Source organism: Aotus nancymaae, unplaced genomic scaffold (assembly GCF_030222135.1).
Source record: "Aotus nancymaae isolate 86718 unplaced genomic scaffold, 86718_ANA_hifiasm-v0.15.2.pri h1tg000011l, whole genome shotgun sequence".
NCBI lineage: Eukaryota > Metazoa > Chordata > Mammalia > Primates > Aotidae > Aotus > Aotus nancymaae.
Window position 1 is genome coordinate 40,925,967 of NW_026988422.1, and position 16,403 is coordinate 40,942,369.

A 16,403-nucleotide genomic window follows, 5' to 3' on the forward strand; every position below is an offset into this window, starting at 1 on the left:
TTTTCTTCATTTTCCTCAGAGGCTTTTTCTGTGTGTGTGTGTTGTATAATTTTTGGCATCTTTAAGTCTTGAAGCTTTTGAAAACCTCTATTGACTGATTATTCATGGCCCCTTAGAACAATCATGAAGGTAAGGAAAGCAACAGAGGCCTTGTTCATCCCTTGAATTCTGTGTACTTCCTACTTACTGGTTATATCCCCTGAAGTCAGGATATTTAGTAATTCACATTGAGAATATGATTGGAAACAGTATTTTCATTCTCCCTAATTACTTGAAACTGTTCCAGGTGCTCTGTGTTTATTTTCTACACTGTGTTTGTTTGTTTCAGTCCCAAGAGGAATTACAAGAGTACTGCAGACATCATGAAATCACCTATGTGGCTCTTGTTTCCGATAAAGAAGGAAGCCATGTCAAGGTAAAGATGTCGGAGATGTTTTACGGTTCAGTAGTCCGGTGTTAACTGTGGAGCCCCCGCCTTCACACGGAGGCCTGGCCATGTAGATGGCTGGAAATCATTCACTCTGCTCCCCCTTTCCATTGTTTGGCTTCTTACAGTAAAAATGTGTATAAAATAAGGAAGAGGGTCCACCTTCGTTACAGCTTTAAAAAGCAAACGAACAAAAAAACTGGCTGTGGTTTTTTCCTACTTTTCTCCTCTTGTTCTCTTTTTATATCTAAGGAAATAAAAATAAGTTGATATCTGCTGATGACCATATCCTCTGACTGCTTTGTAACTAATTTTACTTTTTTGTATTCAACTAAAAGTGTTCATAAATACACCACCTCATAATTTTCATTTCTAATTATTTTAAAGGGAAAAAATTTTTTTAAGAATATTTTTCTCTTCTCATGTCTTCATTTGGTTTTGGTATCAGGGTAATGTTGGCCTGATAAAATGAGTTGGAGAGTGTTCTCTCTTCTTCTGTTTTCCATAAGATACTGTATACAATTGGTATTAGAAGTCCAGCCTCACATATTTCTACATATAGAGCTATTCTGGTTACTTCTTTCTTCTAGAGGCAGCTTTGGTAGTTTATATCTTTCCCAGAATTTTTCCATTTTGTCTAAATTTTCAAATATTCCTGTTACTATTTCACTGTCCCTAGGATCTGCATGATGCTCCTTCCTTCAGACCTGATATGGGTAATTTGTGTCTTCCCTCTTTTTTTCCTAATCAGCCTGTCTAGAGATTGATCAATTTTGTCTTTCAAAGAACCAGCTTTTGGTGTCATTTTTCTCAGTTTTTATTTGTTCACGTGTTTTCTACTTTGTTGATCTCCACTCTTATTGTTAGCATTTTCTTCTTTCTGCTTATTTAGAATTTAGTTTATTCTTTTTCTAGTTTCCTCAGACAGAACGTTAGATGAATTGACAAATTACGGCTTGGACCAAATTCAGCCCATAGCCTACTTTTTATATGTCTGTGAACTAGAAATTTTTACATTCTTTATTAAAAAACAATAAACAAAGGAGTGTGTGTGACTCAAACTATGTATGGCCGGCAAAGCTTAAAACATTTCCTATCTGGCCCTTTACAGGAAAATATTTGAAATTTTGTTATTCTACATGTTTACGATTTTTTTTTTTTTTTTTTTTTTTTTTTATTGGAGATGGAGTTTCGCTCTTGTTACCCAGGCTGGAGTGCAATGGCGTGATCTTGGTTCACCGCAACCTCGGCCTCCTGGGTTCAGGCAATTTTCCTGCCTCAGCCTCCTGAGTAGCTGGGATTACAGGCACGCGCCACCATGCCCAGCTAATTTTTTTTGGTATTTTTAGTAGAGATGGGGTTTCACCTTGTTGACCAGGATGGTCTCGATCTCTTGACCTCGTGATCCACCCGCCTCGGCCTCCCAAAGTGCTGGGATTACAGGCGTGAGCCACCGCGCCCGGCCGATTTTTTCTTTTTTTTGAGAGAGTCTCACTCTGTCACTAGGTGCCAGGCTGGAGTGCAGTGGCGCAATCTCGGCTCACTCCAACCTCCGCCTCCCAGGTTCAAGCAATTCTCCTGATTCAGCCTCCCGAGTAGCTGGGACTACAGGAGCAGGCCACCACACCCAGCTAATTTTTGTATTTTTAGTAGAGACTGGGTTTCACCATGTTGGCCAGGATGGTCTCGATCTTTTGACCTATGATCCGTCCACCTCGGCCACCCAAAGTGCTGGGATTACAGGCGTGAGCCACCATGCCCAGCTTTGTTTAGGATTTTATATCTTTTTGATGAATTGTCCTCATCATTATAAAATATACCTCATCCTTGGTAGTATTTCTTGTTCAGAAATCTTTGGTTACTGTTTACATCACTACCTTTCTCCATTCTTTTATTTTTAACCTTTTTTTTTTTTTTTAAAGAGATGGGGGTCTCACTGTGTTGCCCAGGCTGGCCTTGAACTCTTGGGCTCAAGTGATTTTCCCACCTCAGCCTGAAGCTGTGATACAGGTGTGTGCTACTGCCTCTGGCTAACTTTTCTGTCTTTATATTTAAAGCGAGTTTCTTATACATAGTCACTAGGTTGAGTTTTCTTTTTTTTTTTTTTTTTCTGACAATCCTGCCTTTTGGTTTGTTTTTTGAGACAGGGTCTTACTCTGTCACCCATGTTGGAGTGCAGTGGCATGATCTCAGCTCACTGCAACCTGTCTCCCAGGACCAAGTGATCCTCCCATTTCAGCCTTCCGAGTAGTTGGGACTACAGGCACGTGCCACCCTGACTGTCTGATTTGTTGTATTTTTAGTAGAGATAGGGTCTTCCCACGTTGCCCAGGCTGGTCTTGAACTCCTAGGCTCAGGCGATCTGCCCAACTCAGCCTCCCAAAGTGCTGGGATTATAGGTGTGAGCCGCTGCACCCAGCCAGAAGCATCATTTTCATATTTGAAAAGCAAGACTTAACTTCATTTATCCGTTCAGCAAACGTATTTTCAACATTCACAATGTAAAAGGGATTGAACTTGGGGTCATCAACGATATAGGAACATTTAAGCCACAGCTCCTGCTGTCAAGGATTCTGTAATCTGGTAAGGAACATGAGACATTTGTGCATGATTGTGAGCTCAAAATGCTAAATGCCATGAGTCCTACAGATAAAGTTTTCCAGAGAGTTCCTCGGGCTGGGAGATTACATAAGAGGCAGCAGTGAAGACTTCAGGAGGGTGGTGGGATTTATCCTGCCCTCAAGGATGCACAGGATATAGATAGGTCCTGGAAGGGCCTTCTAAGAAGTGGGAACCGCAAAGGCGATAGTAGTTCTTTTAGTAGTTGTCCCAAAGATAGAGGCAGGCCAACAGAGAACCATTCTGGTACTACCCTGAGTAGTCTATTTGGGGTGAGACAGATGGATCAGCAGCAGAAAATGGTTATAGCTACATCATGGAGAGCCCAAATGCTCTGGAATCTGGTTTTTATTTAGTAGTTAATAGGGTGGCCCCGAATGTTTTGAACAGAAGGAGACATCATAGTTGTATTTCAGAAAAATTAATCTGCAGGGATGTGTAGCATGGAACAGAATGAGGGAGAAACTGAATACAGTGATAGTATCGTAAAGAATATCAAACTAGCCTAGGACAAGGTTAGGTGCTGGCCAGGGGAGTAAAGATGAAGGGGCAGAGGCCGTAAAGGTGGGATGACAGGACTTGGGTTTAGAAAGGAGAGGGAGGAGTATTAGATAAAGCTGAGATCTGAGAAACCCTGGTGGCGGAACAGAGGATGTTTAAAGGGGAAGATGAGAATGAATCACATGAAATAAGAGCCCATTCATCTTGGACTTTAAAATAAAAAAATTCTATCATCTATGATAAACTAGTCCAGACCAGGGTTTCTCAACAGCAGTGCTGTTCACATTTTGAGCCAAATAATTCTTTGTTGTAGGGGGCTGTTCTGTGCAATAACAGCATCTCTGACCACTACCCACTACATGCCAGTTATGCCATCCAAAAATGTCACCAGACATTGCCAAATGTCCCCTGAGGAGCAAAATTGCCCCTTGTTAAGAACCACTGACCCAAACTGTTGATTTAGTAGTCTTACTGTGGTGCTCTGAGCCACTCTTCTGGGTTCAAAAACCTCTAAGTGATGGATCTGTTTCATTCTTTTTAAGGTTAAGTCTTTCGAGAAAGAAAGGCAAACAGAGAAGCGCGTGCTGGAGACTGAACTTGTGGACTATGTACTGCAGAAACTGAGGACCAAAGTCAGTGATGAAAGGAGTGTCAGGTAACTTAGGAAACAAAGCCTAGAAAACTGACTTCAATTACCTATGTGGAACCTATATAAATTTATTTTAAAAGTCAATTTGAGCCAGGTGCTGTGGCTCACATCTGTAATCCCAGCACTGTGGGAGGCCAAGGTGGGGGAATCTCTTGAGGCCAGGAATGCAAGACCAGCCTGGGCAACATAGCAAGACCCCATTTCTAAAAAGAATTTTTTTTTTCTTAGCTGGGCATGGTTTTGTGCATGCCTATAGTCCCAGCTACTCAGGAGGCTGAGGTGGGAGGCTTGCTTGGGCCCAGGAGGTGAAGGAGGCAATGAGCCATGTTCATACCACTGCACTCCAGCCTGGGTGACAGATAACGACCCTGTCTCAAAAGAAAAAACAGTTAGATCCTTTTGAGAAACAAAGATAGGTCAGGATTTCTTTTAATGAACCATTCTGTTGTTTCTGAGTAACTCAAACAGCAGTTTAATTATATGACCATCTTGTGTAAGACTAATCATTGCTGACATTCAACATTTGGTCTTCATAACATTTCCAAGAATACTTTATCATTTTGAGAAGTGTCAGGAGCCAAAATCTATCTGCCTTTATCTTATTCAGTCTGCTAATCAGTAAATCTCAATAATACTTTGTCCATGTAAATATACTTTGATCATTTGAAAAAATAATACTTTGTCCATTTGAAAGATGTAATGTTCTGGGAAAAGATCTCATTTCCTCATGATGGGAGTATCAGCCTTCTGGGTAGGAATTTGGTAAAGTAGTTAAAAGCCTTAAAACTAAACATTTTTTAAAAATGACCGAGCAATTCCACTTTCAGGAATTTATAGTAAAAATTACTTTAGAGATATCAATCAAGGCTCATTTGTAACAGCAGTTCTCAAACTTTTACATCTTGGAACCCTTTTACACCCTTAAAAATTATTTGAGGATCCCAAAGAACTTTTGTTTATATAAGTTAACATCTGTCAATATTAAAATGTAAACATATTTTAAATGTTTATTCATTTAAAAATAACAATACCCCCGTTACATGCTAACCTAATAGGTTTCCAGTAAGGAAAATGGCATTGTTTAAAATATTTGCAAATCTCTTTAGTGCACTGTTTTACTTTGTAATTTCTTTTAATGCTTTAGTAGAAGAAACGATTCTCATATCTGTTTATGTATTCAATCTGTTTTGATACCACAAATCATACAGTTTCTGGAAAACTCTGTTGTACATTTGTGAGAGAATGAGAGTGAAAAGGCAGTTAATGTTTTAGGATTATTATAAAAAGTTTTGACCTTGCAAGACCCCTTGAAAGGATATGAGGTACCTTCAAGAGTCTCTAGACCACACTTGGAGAACTTCATTTCAAAATATACATTGGTAGAAGATTGAATTATGATAATTTCGTGAAATATTGTGCAGCCTTTAAAAATGATGATTCTACTAAAACTGAGTTCATTGACATGGAAGGATGTCCACAAATAGGATGTATGGTATAATCCCATTTTGTTTTAAACATCAGTTAATATCTATACATAAAAAAAGTCTAGAAGAATATATCAAATTTTTAATTGTAGTGATTGTTGGTTAGTGGGATTACAAGGGATCTTAACTTTGTTAAGCTATTTAATATATTTGCAACTCCTTTTTTTGTTTTTCAGACAGAGTCTCGCTCTGTCACCAGGCTGGAGTGCAGGGGCATGATCTCAGTTCACTGCAATCTCCTCCTCCCGGGTTCAAGCAATTCTCCTACCTCAGCCTCCCAAGTAGCTGGGACTACAGGCATGCACCACCACGCCCAGCTAATTTTTATATTTTTAGTAGAGATGGGGTTTCACCATGTTGACCAGGATGGTCTCGATCTCTTGATCTTGTGATCCACCTGCCTCAGCCTCCCAAAGTGCTGGGATTACAGGTGTGAGCCACCGTGCCCAGCCTTTTATTTTTTTTTTGAGACAGTCTCACTGTTGCCCAGGCTAAAGTACAGCGGTGCAAAGACGACTCACTGTAGCCTCAACCTCCCAAGCTCAGAAGATCCTTCCTTCTCAGCCTCCTGAGTAGCTGGGACCATAGGCATATACCACCTTGCCCAGCTAATTTTAAAAAATTATTTGTAGAGATGGGATCTCCCGATGTTGCCCAGGCTGGTCTCCAACTCCTGGGCTCAAGCAATTGTCCTGCCTCAAGCAATTCTTATATATATACTCATTATCAGAAAATATAACACTGTATAATTTTTTTGGCTTACTTACGTAGTGATTCTCAATCAACAATAATTTTGCTTCCCAGGGGACATCTGGCAATGTATGGAGACATTTTTGGTTGTCACAACTGGGGAGTTCTGGTATCTAGGAGAAGCCAGGGATACTGCAAAAACATCCTAAAGGGTACAGGACTAGCACCCCTCAACAAAGAATTTTCTGGCCTAAAATATCGGTAGTGCCAAGATTGAGAATTCCTGGCTTATAGAAAATAAGCCTTGCCCTGTCCTTCTCATCCCCCCACCCCTTCCTATTTGCACCTAGGTTTAATAAATTCATCATTAGGTGTTTCTGAGGGAACATAATGTTCTTGAGATCACCAGTATTAGAATTACAGATCTAAATCAAAGACAGAGGTTTAGAAGAGAAACAAAGAAATAGCCAACTAGTGAGTATAGGGGAACATTATCAAGACACTTAAAAGGCTACATGGAATTTAGTTTTAGCAGGGAAAGGTTCAAAGTTTTTCCTCCACGCAGATGCTTATTTCCCTGTTTTCCCAAGATAGAGTGCTGTCGTCTCTCTGAAAGGCTATAAATTAATTCGCAGCATTTGAAAGAACATCCATTCACTGCTTTTTAAAGACTATCCTTATTTACCAAATGTTCTCCTGTGGGTGGTTGCCAAGGCTGTGCCATAATGAAGGTGGGGCTGCTGTTGCTCATGTTTCCTTGTATTATGAGGGGGGCGGAAAAGAAAACCCATTATATTTCATTGAAATCAACTTCTTGTGTGGATCCAGGATTTCAAGTCCAGCTGAATAAATCAGAATGTTTTCTTTAGGCATTTGTTAACTTAAAAAGACATCCTTTATAATTTTTTACTTGCTCTTGACCAAAGCTTAACTAAATGCAAATTTTTTGTTTTTCCACCCACTAATAACCAAGAAGATGTTTTTATATTTAACGGAAAAGTGGCTCACTAAACATGTAGTTAACTGTAAGTTATGTGTTGCTTTTGCCTTATTGACTGTTCTTTTTGTTTGCTTGTTTTCAGAGAAGCTTCTGATAATCTTGCAGTGCAGAATCTGAAGGGGTCATTTTCTAATGCCTCAGGTATAATTACTAATTATAATCTGAACATAATAATGCTTATTTGTTTGCTGTAAGCACTTATTACTGTGGCTGCTTGTGACACTGCAAATATATTTTTTAAATAACATATACATAGTAAATTGTACCACATGGAATTCATCCCTATGCTTTGAAATCCACATCCTAGAAAATGATAAAACAACTGGAATTTAGGTGACTCTCCTGCTATATCTCTTATTTTTACAAGTGATTTAATCTTCCTTTTACTAAATTTATTGTATAAGTGAAATGTGGATAATTTTCCTCATACAGAGGATTGAAGGAAGTATTTTGAAATCCCCTGAAGAAAGACACTATATACATTTTGTTCTCATGAAAGCTAAGACGGCACAGTGGTGATAGTTATGCCTTTACTTTCATCACCTCTCTTAACCTTACTGAAAAAGAAGTGTTCCAATTAAGTCCGTGAGGAGACATAGTTGACTTTTAACAGAATTGAGTCTTTCCTATTCACTTCTGTTAGCATTGACTTTGTGTTGCCATCAGATTTCTAATTCTTGGAGAAATTTAAAGAAGTATCAGAATTTGGCAATATCAAGCTTGATTTTCTTAGGCCCCTGAGGTTTTGATGACTCATGTTGTCTCCCTGCACCTTCCACCAACCCCTTCCTGAGGAGAGAAGCATCAAAACTACTGGGTGTTGGGGTTCTGGGCTCCTCACCTGTCAGGTGCAGATGGTTGCAGGGATAGAAAACAAATCCCAGTCATGATCTAGCCTTAGAATCATGACAGGATGTCTAGTAATAAACTCTGCCATCTCTCTGTAGGATGATGTAGAAAGTAGGACCAGATAAGGCCATACATTTTGAAACTCTCTTTGTCTCAGGTTTGTTTGAAATCCATGGAGCAGCAGTGGTTCCCATTGTGAGTGTGCTAGCCCCGGAGAAGCTGTCAGCCAGCACTAGGAGGCGGTATGAAACTCAGGTACACTGGGTCAGGGTTTCTTTGGCTTTCTAATGTGAGTTACAGAAGAGAAAAAAACAGGAAAGGAAAATAAGAAACATGGAATTTCTTGGAAATATTTTTTGCAAGAAAAAAATTGTTCTTCCAACTTCCCTAACTGGGTGGCTTCTGAAAGAGTTATCAATACAAAGCATCTCTCTGGCTCTAGGATTCCCATCTGTCCAAGAGGGGCCATTGTGCACTGTGGGCACCTCAAAGCAGCTGTTGTCAGAGTGACTGCATCTAAATGAAAACTATCTAATCTGGCTCTAAAGGTAGTCGAGGTTTGTTTGTTTGTGCTCTAAATGGCAAAGTAGAAGAGGCCAATGACAAGACTTAAGGCAGGTTTCTCATTCCATACATGGTTTTGGCATCTGCTATATACCTAATGGTGTGCTAAGGGCTGTGTAAAATGTAGAAGACATTAACATGGCCCCAGTCCTTAAACAAGTTTATAACTTAGAAGCATATGCGACCAGGCACGGTGGCTCACTCCTGTAATCCCAGCACTTTGGGATGCTGAGGGGGGCAGATCATGAGGTCAGGAGATCAAGACCATCCTGGCCAACACAGTGAAACCCCGTCTCTACTAAAATACAAAAAATTAGCCAGGTGTGGTGGCCCATGCCTGTAGTCCCAGCTATTCAGGAGGCTGAGGCAGGAGAATCGCTGGAACCCAGGAGGCGGAGATTGCAGTGAGCCAAGATCATGCCACTGTACTCCAGCCTGGGTGACAGAGCAAGACTCCCTCTCAAAAAAAAGAAGCATATGCATTATATGGAGAACAACATAAGAAAATAATTATAGGCCAGGTGCAGTGGCTTATGCCTGTAATCCCAGCACTTTGGGAGGCCGAAGAGGGCAGATCACAAGGTCAGGAGTTCGAGACCAGCCCGGGCAACATGGTGAAACTCTGTCTCTAGTAAAAATATGAAAATTAGCCAAGCGTGGTGGCATGCCTGTAATCCCAGTAACTCAGGAGGCTGGGGCAGGAGAATCACTTGAACTGGGGAGGCGGAGATTGCAGTGAGCCGAGATCACGCTATTACGCTCCAGCCTGTGCAACAGAGCAAGACTTTGTCTCAAAATAAAATAATTACAGTAGAACACTGAGTTAAATTTACTGAATATGAGTATTAGAGTATGCTGTGGACATATGCAAAAGAGCGAGTGCTAAGAAAGCAATTTTAGAAATGTAATCAGACCTAAATACAAAGATCAGGTACTTTATTTTTGTAAGCTCGTCTAGCTGTTTCTCAGGATTTGAGTGGAAGCCTGTTTTTCCCATCTTCCTACTGCCTTCATCACCTACCAAGTTTCAGTTCTCATGCCAAGTCCTCATTGCTGCCACCTCTCCCTTTTTCCCAATTTAGCTTCATACTACCATCTTTCTCTCTGCTTCTGCATGCACTGTTTCACTGTACTGGGCCTTTATTAGGCATCATTTCAAAATTATAAAGAGATAATTGACAAGGATTATTTAAACAAATGGTCAAGATAGGTTATAAAAATCTAATTTCCCCTGAGATCATATTGTTAGACACCCCTTTCTGGCTGGATTAAGAGCAAATCTTTTTTTTTTTTTTTTTTTTTTTTGAGACAGTCTCACTCTGTCGCCCAGGCTGGAGTGCACTGGCACGATAACGGCTCACCAATACCTCCCCAGTAGCTGGGATTATAAGCGCCCACCATCACGCCCTGCTCAGAATCCTGAGTAGCTGGGATTATAGGTGCCTGCCACCACACCCTGCTAATTTTTTTATTTTCAGTAGAGACAGAGTTTGACATGTTGGCCAGGCTGGTCTTGAACTCCTGACCTCAGGTGATCCCCCTAGCCTCGGCCTCCCAAAGTGCTGGGATTACTGGTGTGAGCCACCGTGCCGGGCCAAGGGCAAACCTTTAGACACTATTTGGAATCCTTTGTAGGCTTTGGTGTGTTACCCTGTGATTATATCCTGGGATAGGAAATAAGATGGCAAGAAAGATGGCTTGGTTTAACATGTTCTGAATTCTGTTTTCATATTATTAGGTACAAACTCGACTTCAGACCTCCCTTACCAACTTACATCAGAAAAGCAGTGAAATCGAAATTCTGGCTGTAAGTAGCTTTAATATTTTGAAGGTGGCTTCTGTCCATACTGTCAAAGTGGTTGCCTCAGGGTTCAGAGCTTTTTGCTCAGTGTCAGCAAAATTTGTATGCAGGCCTTATTGTCACTGATGTGAACCACATGCAATCTAAAACTATTAAGAACTAGGGGGAGAACTGAAGGTTTTTTATTTCTCCTCTTTGTTCCTGAAACATAGAGGAAGGGAAATGAAAACAAAAATCATTTTCCTACATATTTCAGGCCTCTGCCTCACTAAGTTTACACTGAATACATGTAGCAGTGTCAAACCTTTCAGTTGTGATGTAGAGGGACAGGGAGTACAGTTTACACTGCTTATTAATTCTCCAGTGCTAAGATCTTATCACTGCACAGTTCATTAAGCCCTTTCATAACACAATAGCATCCCAGTCTCTGCCAACCCTATTCAAATTGCTGTATCCCACATGACACCGTAGTCACAAGGCAGTATGTGCTGCTGAGAGTTCCCTGAGAGATGATATACATTTCTGTGTATTCACAGGTGGATCTACCCAAAGAAACCATATTACAGTTTTTATCATTAGAGGTAAGCAATATGAACTCTTCTGCACTGTGGCCTTTAAAATCCCAAATCTTTGCTGTTACTTTGCCAAAGGAATGCTGAAGATGGCATTCAGTTTTCTTAGTGATAGTATTTTTCTGGCAACTGCAGGAATTTAGTAACATTTTTCCTTTTATGTAACATATATGTTCCTAAATCCCATGTTGCAGGACTCATACTTTTCTAGTGACTAAGTTTTTAGAGATACTTATTTCATTTAAAAAACAACAACCCACAGCCAGTATCATACTGAATGGGCAAAAACTGGAAGCATTCCCTTTGAATTGTGGCACTAGACAAGGATGCCCTCTCTCACCACTACAATTCAATATAGTATTGGAAGTTCTAGCCAGAGCAATCAGGCAAGAAAAAGAAAGAAAGGGTATTCAAATAGGAAAGGAGGAAGTCAAATTGTCTCTATTTGCAGATGACATGATTGTATATCTAGAAGACCCCATAGTCTCAGCCCCAAATCTCCTTAAACTGATAAGCAACTTCAGCAAAGTCTCAGGATACAAAATTAATGTACAAAAATCACAAGCATTCCTGTACACCAATAATAGACTTAAAGAGAGCCAAATCAAGAACGAACTGCCATTCACAATTGCTACAAAGAGAATAAAATACCTGAGAATACAACTAACAAAGGATGTAAAGGACCTCTTCAACGAGAACTACAAACCACTGCTCAAGGCAGTAAGAGAGGACACAAACAGATGGAGAAACATTCCATGCTCATGGTTAGGAAGAATCAGTATCGTGAAAATGGTCATACTGCCCAAAGTAATTTACAGATTCAACGCTATCCCCATCAAGCTACTGTTGTAACCGAGCCAGTGTGAAATCACCACTGAGACAAAGACTAGGCCAAATTACAGGGTCTTTATTGCCGGCGGCCACAGAGAACTCGCATCTCTCTAACCCATGGCCCCGAAAGTAGGGTGTCAAGACCATTTATGCCTGTAAACCACCTCCTGGGCAGGGGTGAGGGCAAGAGGCTTCGGACATTCCGAGGGCCAGCGGACTTTGAACATTCGGATTGTTACTTAAGTGGTTCACAGAAGTCAAGATAAGTGTTAGTTTATACATTGTCTGGGTAGGATGGAAATTACAGACCTTAGTTACTTAATAAATACAAGTCACAGGGGCCAAGATGGCATGGGTTTGGACTACTTGCCTGTCACATTAGGGTTACTGAGAGCAGTTTCAATGGAAAGCTGAGATATGGTTGAGGTATGCAGTTTATGGGGCAATTACCATGTCACACTACCAATGACCTTCTTCACAGAACTGGAAAAAACCACCTTAAACTTCATATGGAACCAAAGGAGAGCCTGCATAGCCAAGTCAATTCTAAGTAAAAAGAACAAAGCTGGAGGCCTCATACTACCTGACTTCAAACTATACTTACAAGGCTACAGTAATCAAAACAGCATGGTACTGGTACCAAAACAGATACAGACCAATGGAACAGAACAGAGGCCTCGGAGGCAACGCCACACACCTACAACCATCCCATCTTTGACAAACCTGACAAAAGCAATGGGGAAAGGATTCCCTGTTTAATGAATGGTGTTGGGAAAACTGGATAGCCATGTGCAGAAAGCAGAAACTGGACCCCTTCCTGACACCTTACACTAAAATTAACTCCAGATGGATTAAAGACTTCATGACTAAAACACCAAAAGCATTGGCAACAAAAGCCAAAATAGACAAATAGGACCTAATCAAACTCCAGAGCTTCTGCACAGCAAAAGAAAAAGTCATTAGAGTGAAGCAGCAACCAACAGAATGAGAAAAAAATGTTGCAATCTACCCATCTGACAAAGGGCTAATATTCAGAATCTACAAAGAACTAAAACAGATTTACAAGAAAAAAGCCCATTCAAAAGTAGGCGAAGGGTATGAACAGACACTTTACAAAAGAAGACATATATAAGGCCAACGAACATGAAAAAATGCTCATCACTGGTCATTAGAGAAATGCAAATCAAAACTACATTGAGATACCATCTCATGACAGTTAGAATGGTGATGATTAAAAAATCTGGACACAACAGATGCTGGAGAGGATGTAGAGAAACAGGAACACTTTTACACTGTTGGTGGGAGTATAAATTAGTTCAACCATTGTGGAAGACACTGTGCCCATCGCTCAAGGACCTAGAAATGGAAATTCCATTTGACCCAGCAATCCCATTATTGGGTATATATCCAAAGGATTATAAATCGTTCTATTATAAGGACACATGCACACGAATGTTCATTGCAGCACTGTTTACAATAGCAGACTTGGAACCAACCCAAATGCCCATCAATGATAGACTGGACAGGGAAAATGTGGCACATATACACCATGGAATACAATGCAACCATCAAAAACGATGAGTTCGTGTCCTTTATAGGGACATGGATGAACCTGGAAACCATCATTCTCAGCAAACTGACACAAGAACAGAAAATCAAACAACACATGTTCTCACTTATAGGCGGGTGTTGAACAGTGAGAACACATGGACACAGGGAGGGGAGCATCACACACTGGGGTCTGTCGGGGGAACCTAGGGGAGGGACAGCAGGGGGTGGGGAGTTGGGGAGGGATAACGTGGGGAGAAATGCCCGTTATAGGTGATGGGGAGGAATGCAGCAAACCACACTGCCATGTATGTACCTATGCAACAATCTTGCATGTTCTTCACATGTACCCCAAAACCTAAAATGCAATAAAATAAAAAATTTTAAAAAAACAACAACAATACATACTGCTTTTACTACATGTCAGGGTCTGGCAGGCCTTGTAAGCATTTTACAGGTAGTAACTCAGTTAATCATAACCACCCCAGTATGTAGATACTGTTATTATCCCCACTTTACAGATAAATGAAATCAGAGTATAGAAGTAGAGAGGTTAAGTATCTTACCCACAGTCACCCAGCTAAGTAGCAGAACCAGTATTTGAGCCTAAGCAGACTAGCAGAATCTGTGTTCTTAATCACTATACTATACTGTCTCAAACAAACCTCGATTCCAGCTAGAGAAGCTCATTTGCAGGTTAGAACTATATTTTTAAAAATCCTTTTGTAAAAATTAGGTCCTTTATAAACATTTTTACAAATATATCCCTTTATCATCAAATAGCCTAAATAAGAACTTTAAAAATTGGAATACTTATCTTTGCTATTAAGAATACTTAACTATACTCATAGCTAGAGGTGACTTTTGCAACGTCCTATCAAAGTATACTTTTTGTCTATCCAGAGTGTTTAGTCACAGATTAAATTAGATTAATAGTGAATGTGGCTATTTTATATATCATTTGTTGCTCGCTTACAAATAAGCATATACCACTATACTGGCAGTGTACTGATTTATGATCCAATCAAATGGATATACTTCAGGCTGCTATCACCATTGTACAAAAGGTAAACAGAGGCCAGGCACAATGGCTCATGCCTGTAATCCCAGCACTTTGGGAGGCTGAGGCAGGTGGGTCACCTGAGGTATGGAGTTTGAGGCCAGCCTGGCAAACATGGTGAAACCCCATCTCTACCAAAAATACAAAAAAATTAGCCGGGTATGGTGGCGGACACCTGTAATCCCAGCTACTTGGGAGGCTGAGGCAGGAGAATCGTTTGAACCGAGGGGGCAGAGGTTGAAGTAAGCCGAGATCACGCCACTGCACTCCAGCCTGGGCAGCAAGAGCAAAACTGTCTCAAAAAAAAAAAAAAAAAAAAAAAAAAAAAAGTAAATGGTAGGCAGAAATAACTGGTATAAAGTGACATCAGCACACTAGGGTTCAGCACTGTTAATCAGGCTCTAATTAGGGACTCTTGTTTTAAAGAAGATTGGTGCTTCAAAGGAAGAACCCCCATAGTCTCCTAACTGGTTCTACTATCTCCCGGTATACTTGAAGAGGGGAATGGCACTGAAATTTCATTAGTGACCCAGAAAAAGCCAGCTGGTAAATCCTAGTGCCCTGTTAAGTCTTTATTTATTTTTTTCCTAGTGGGATGCTGATGAACAGGCATTTAACACAACTGTGAAGCAGCTGCTGTCACGTCTTCCAAAGCAAAGATACCTCAAATCAGTCTGTGATGAAATTTTTAACATCAAAGTAGAAAAAAAGTAAGTTATCACTTGGGCATAGCAGGTTTCACATGGTTAAAATTCAGGGAGGTGGTTTCAGAGTGACATTATTTTGTTGTCTTGTTGAGGCTTGACACCTAAGCTGTTCCTAGAACTGCAGCTGACAACCAGTAAGTCTTGCTTGGACTGTGAATCACAGTCATGATCTTGTCAATAGGAAAACACAGGAGTCCTAGGAGTAGCTGTTTCAATTACAGTTTTGTTCACCCAGGTAATTCACTTTCTAGAAGTATGTTTAAAGAAAATAACCATGACTACTTGCTCTATGTCAAAATGCCCATCATTCATGTTATCATCCACTTAAAAAGCAACAAGGAAGCCTATGAGGTGAATGGTTATCTCCTTATTAGGACCTTATACTACAGACTCCCATCAGTCATACCTTGTTTAAAACCTATATCATTTTTTAGTAACAGGTTAAGTGTTCTAAAAATTTATTAGCTCTGTTCTTCACTCATTAAACTGAGTCTGTCCTTATAATCTTTTCCTTTCTTTTGCAGGGTGTCTGTGCTATTTCTGTATAGCTACAGAGATGACTACTACAGAATCTTATTTTAACCCTAAAGAACTGTCGTTGACCTCATTCAGACAGAGGCTTATACTGGAGTAATGGAATGTTGTACATTCATCGTCATTCAAAATTATATTCTAAGACGACACTGGGCACAGTGGTTTACACTTGTAATCCCAGCACTTTGGGAAGCCAAGGCAGGAAGATCGCTTGAAACCAGGAGTTCAAGACCAGCCTGAGCAAAAAAGCCAGACCTCCATCTCTACAAAAACTAAAAAAATTAGTTGGGCAAGGTGGCATACACCTGTAGTCCTAGCTACTCCAAAGGCTGAGGTGGGTAACTTGAGCCTCAGGAGGCTGAGGCTGCAATGGACTATGACTGCGCCACTGCACTCCAGCCTGGACAACAGAGCAAGACCCTGTCAAAAAAAAAAAAAATTTCTAAGAAGCTGTCCTACAAAGTTGAGCTTTGTTAGTTTTTCATGTGTAATATATTATAAATTTATCTTTTGGGACATAATAAATGCTTTCATATACCTGCTGCTTTTTAATTGTAAATCTGTTAA

At 40.3% G+C, this 16,403-nt stretch overlaps 1 protein-coding gene across 2 annotated transcripts in view; it reads left to right on the forward strand.

Moving 5' to 3' along the window:
* EIF2AK4 (eukaryotic translation initiation factor 2 alpha kinase 4) overlaps positions 1-16,373 on the forward strand; it is a 105,647-nt gene extending 89,274 nt beyond the window's left edge. For both annotated transcript variants that reach the window (XM_021668801.2, XM_064374840.1), the window contains exons 32-39: positions 329-415; positions 4,090-4,202; positions 7,453-7,511; positions 8,377-8,474; positions 10,522-10,590; positions 11,121-11,165; positions 15,187-15,305; positions 15,827-16,373. In XM_021668801.2, the coding sequence (XP_021524476.1) occupies positions 329-415; positions 4,090-4,202; positions 7,453-7,511; positions 8,377-8,474; positions 10,522-10,590; positions 11,121-11,165; positions 15,187-15,305; positions 15,827-15,884 (648 nt within the window). In that variant the 3' untranslated portion in view covers positions 15,885-16,373. The remainder of the gene's footprint in view (positions 1-328; positions 416-4,089; positions 4,203-7,452; positions 7,512-8,376; positions 8,475-10,521; positions 10,591-11,120; positions 11,166-15,186; positions 15,306-15,826) is intronic.
* The last annotated feature ends 30 nt before the right edge of the window (positions 16,374-16,403 follow it).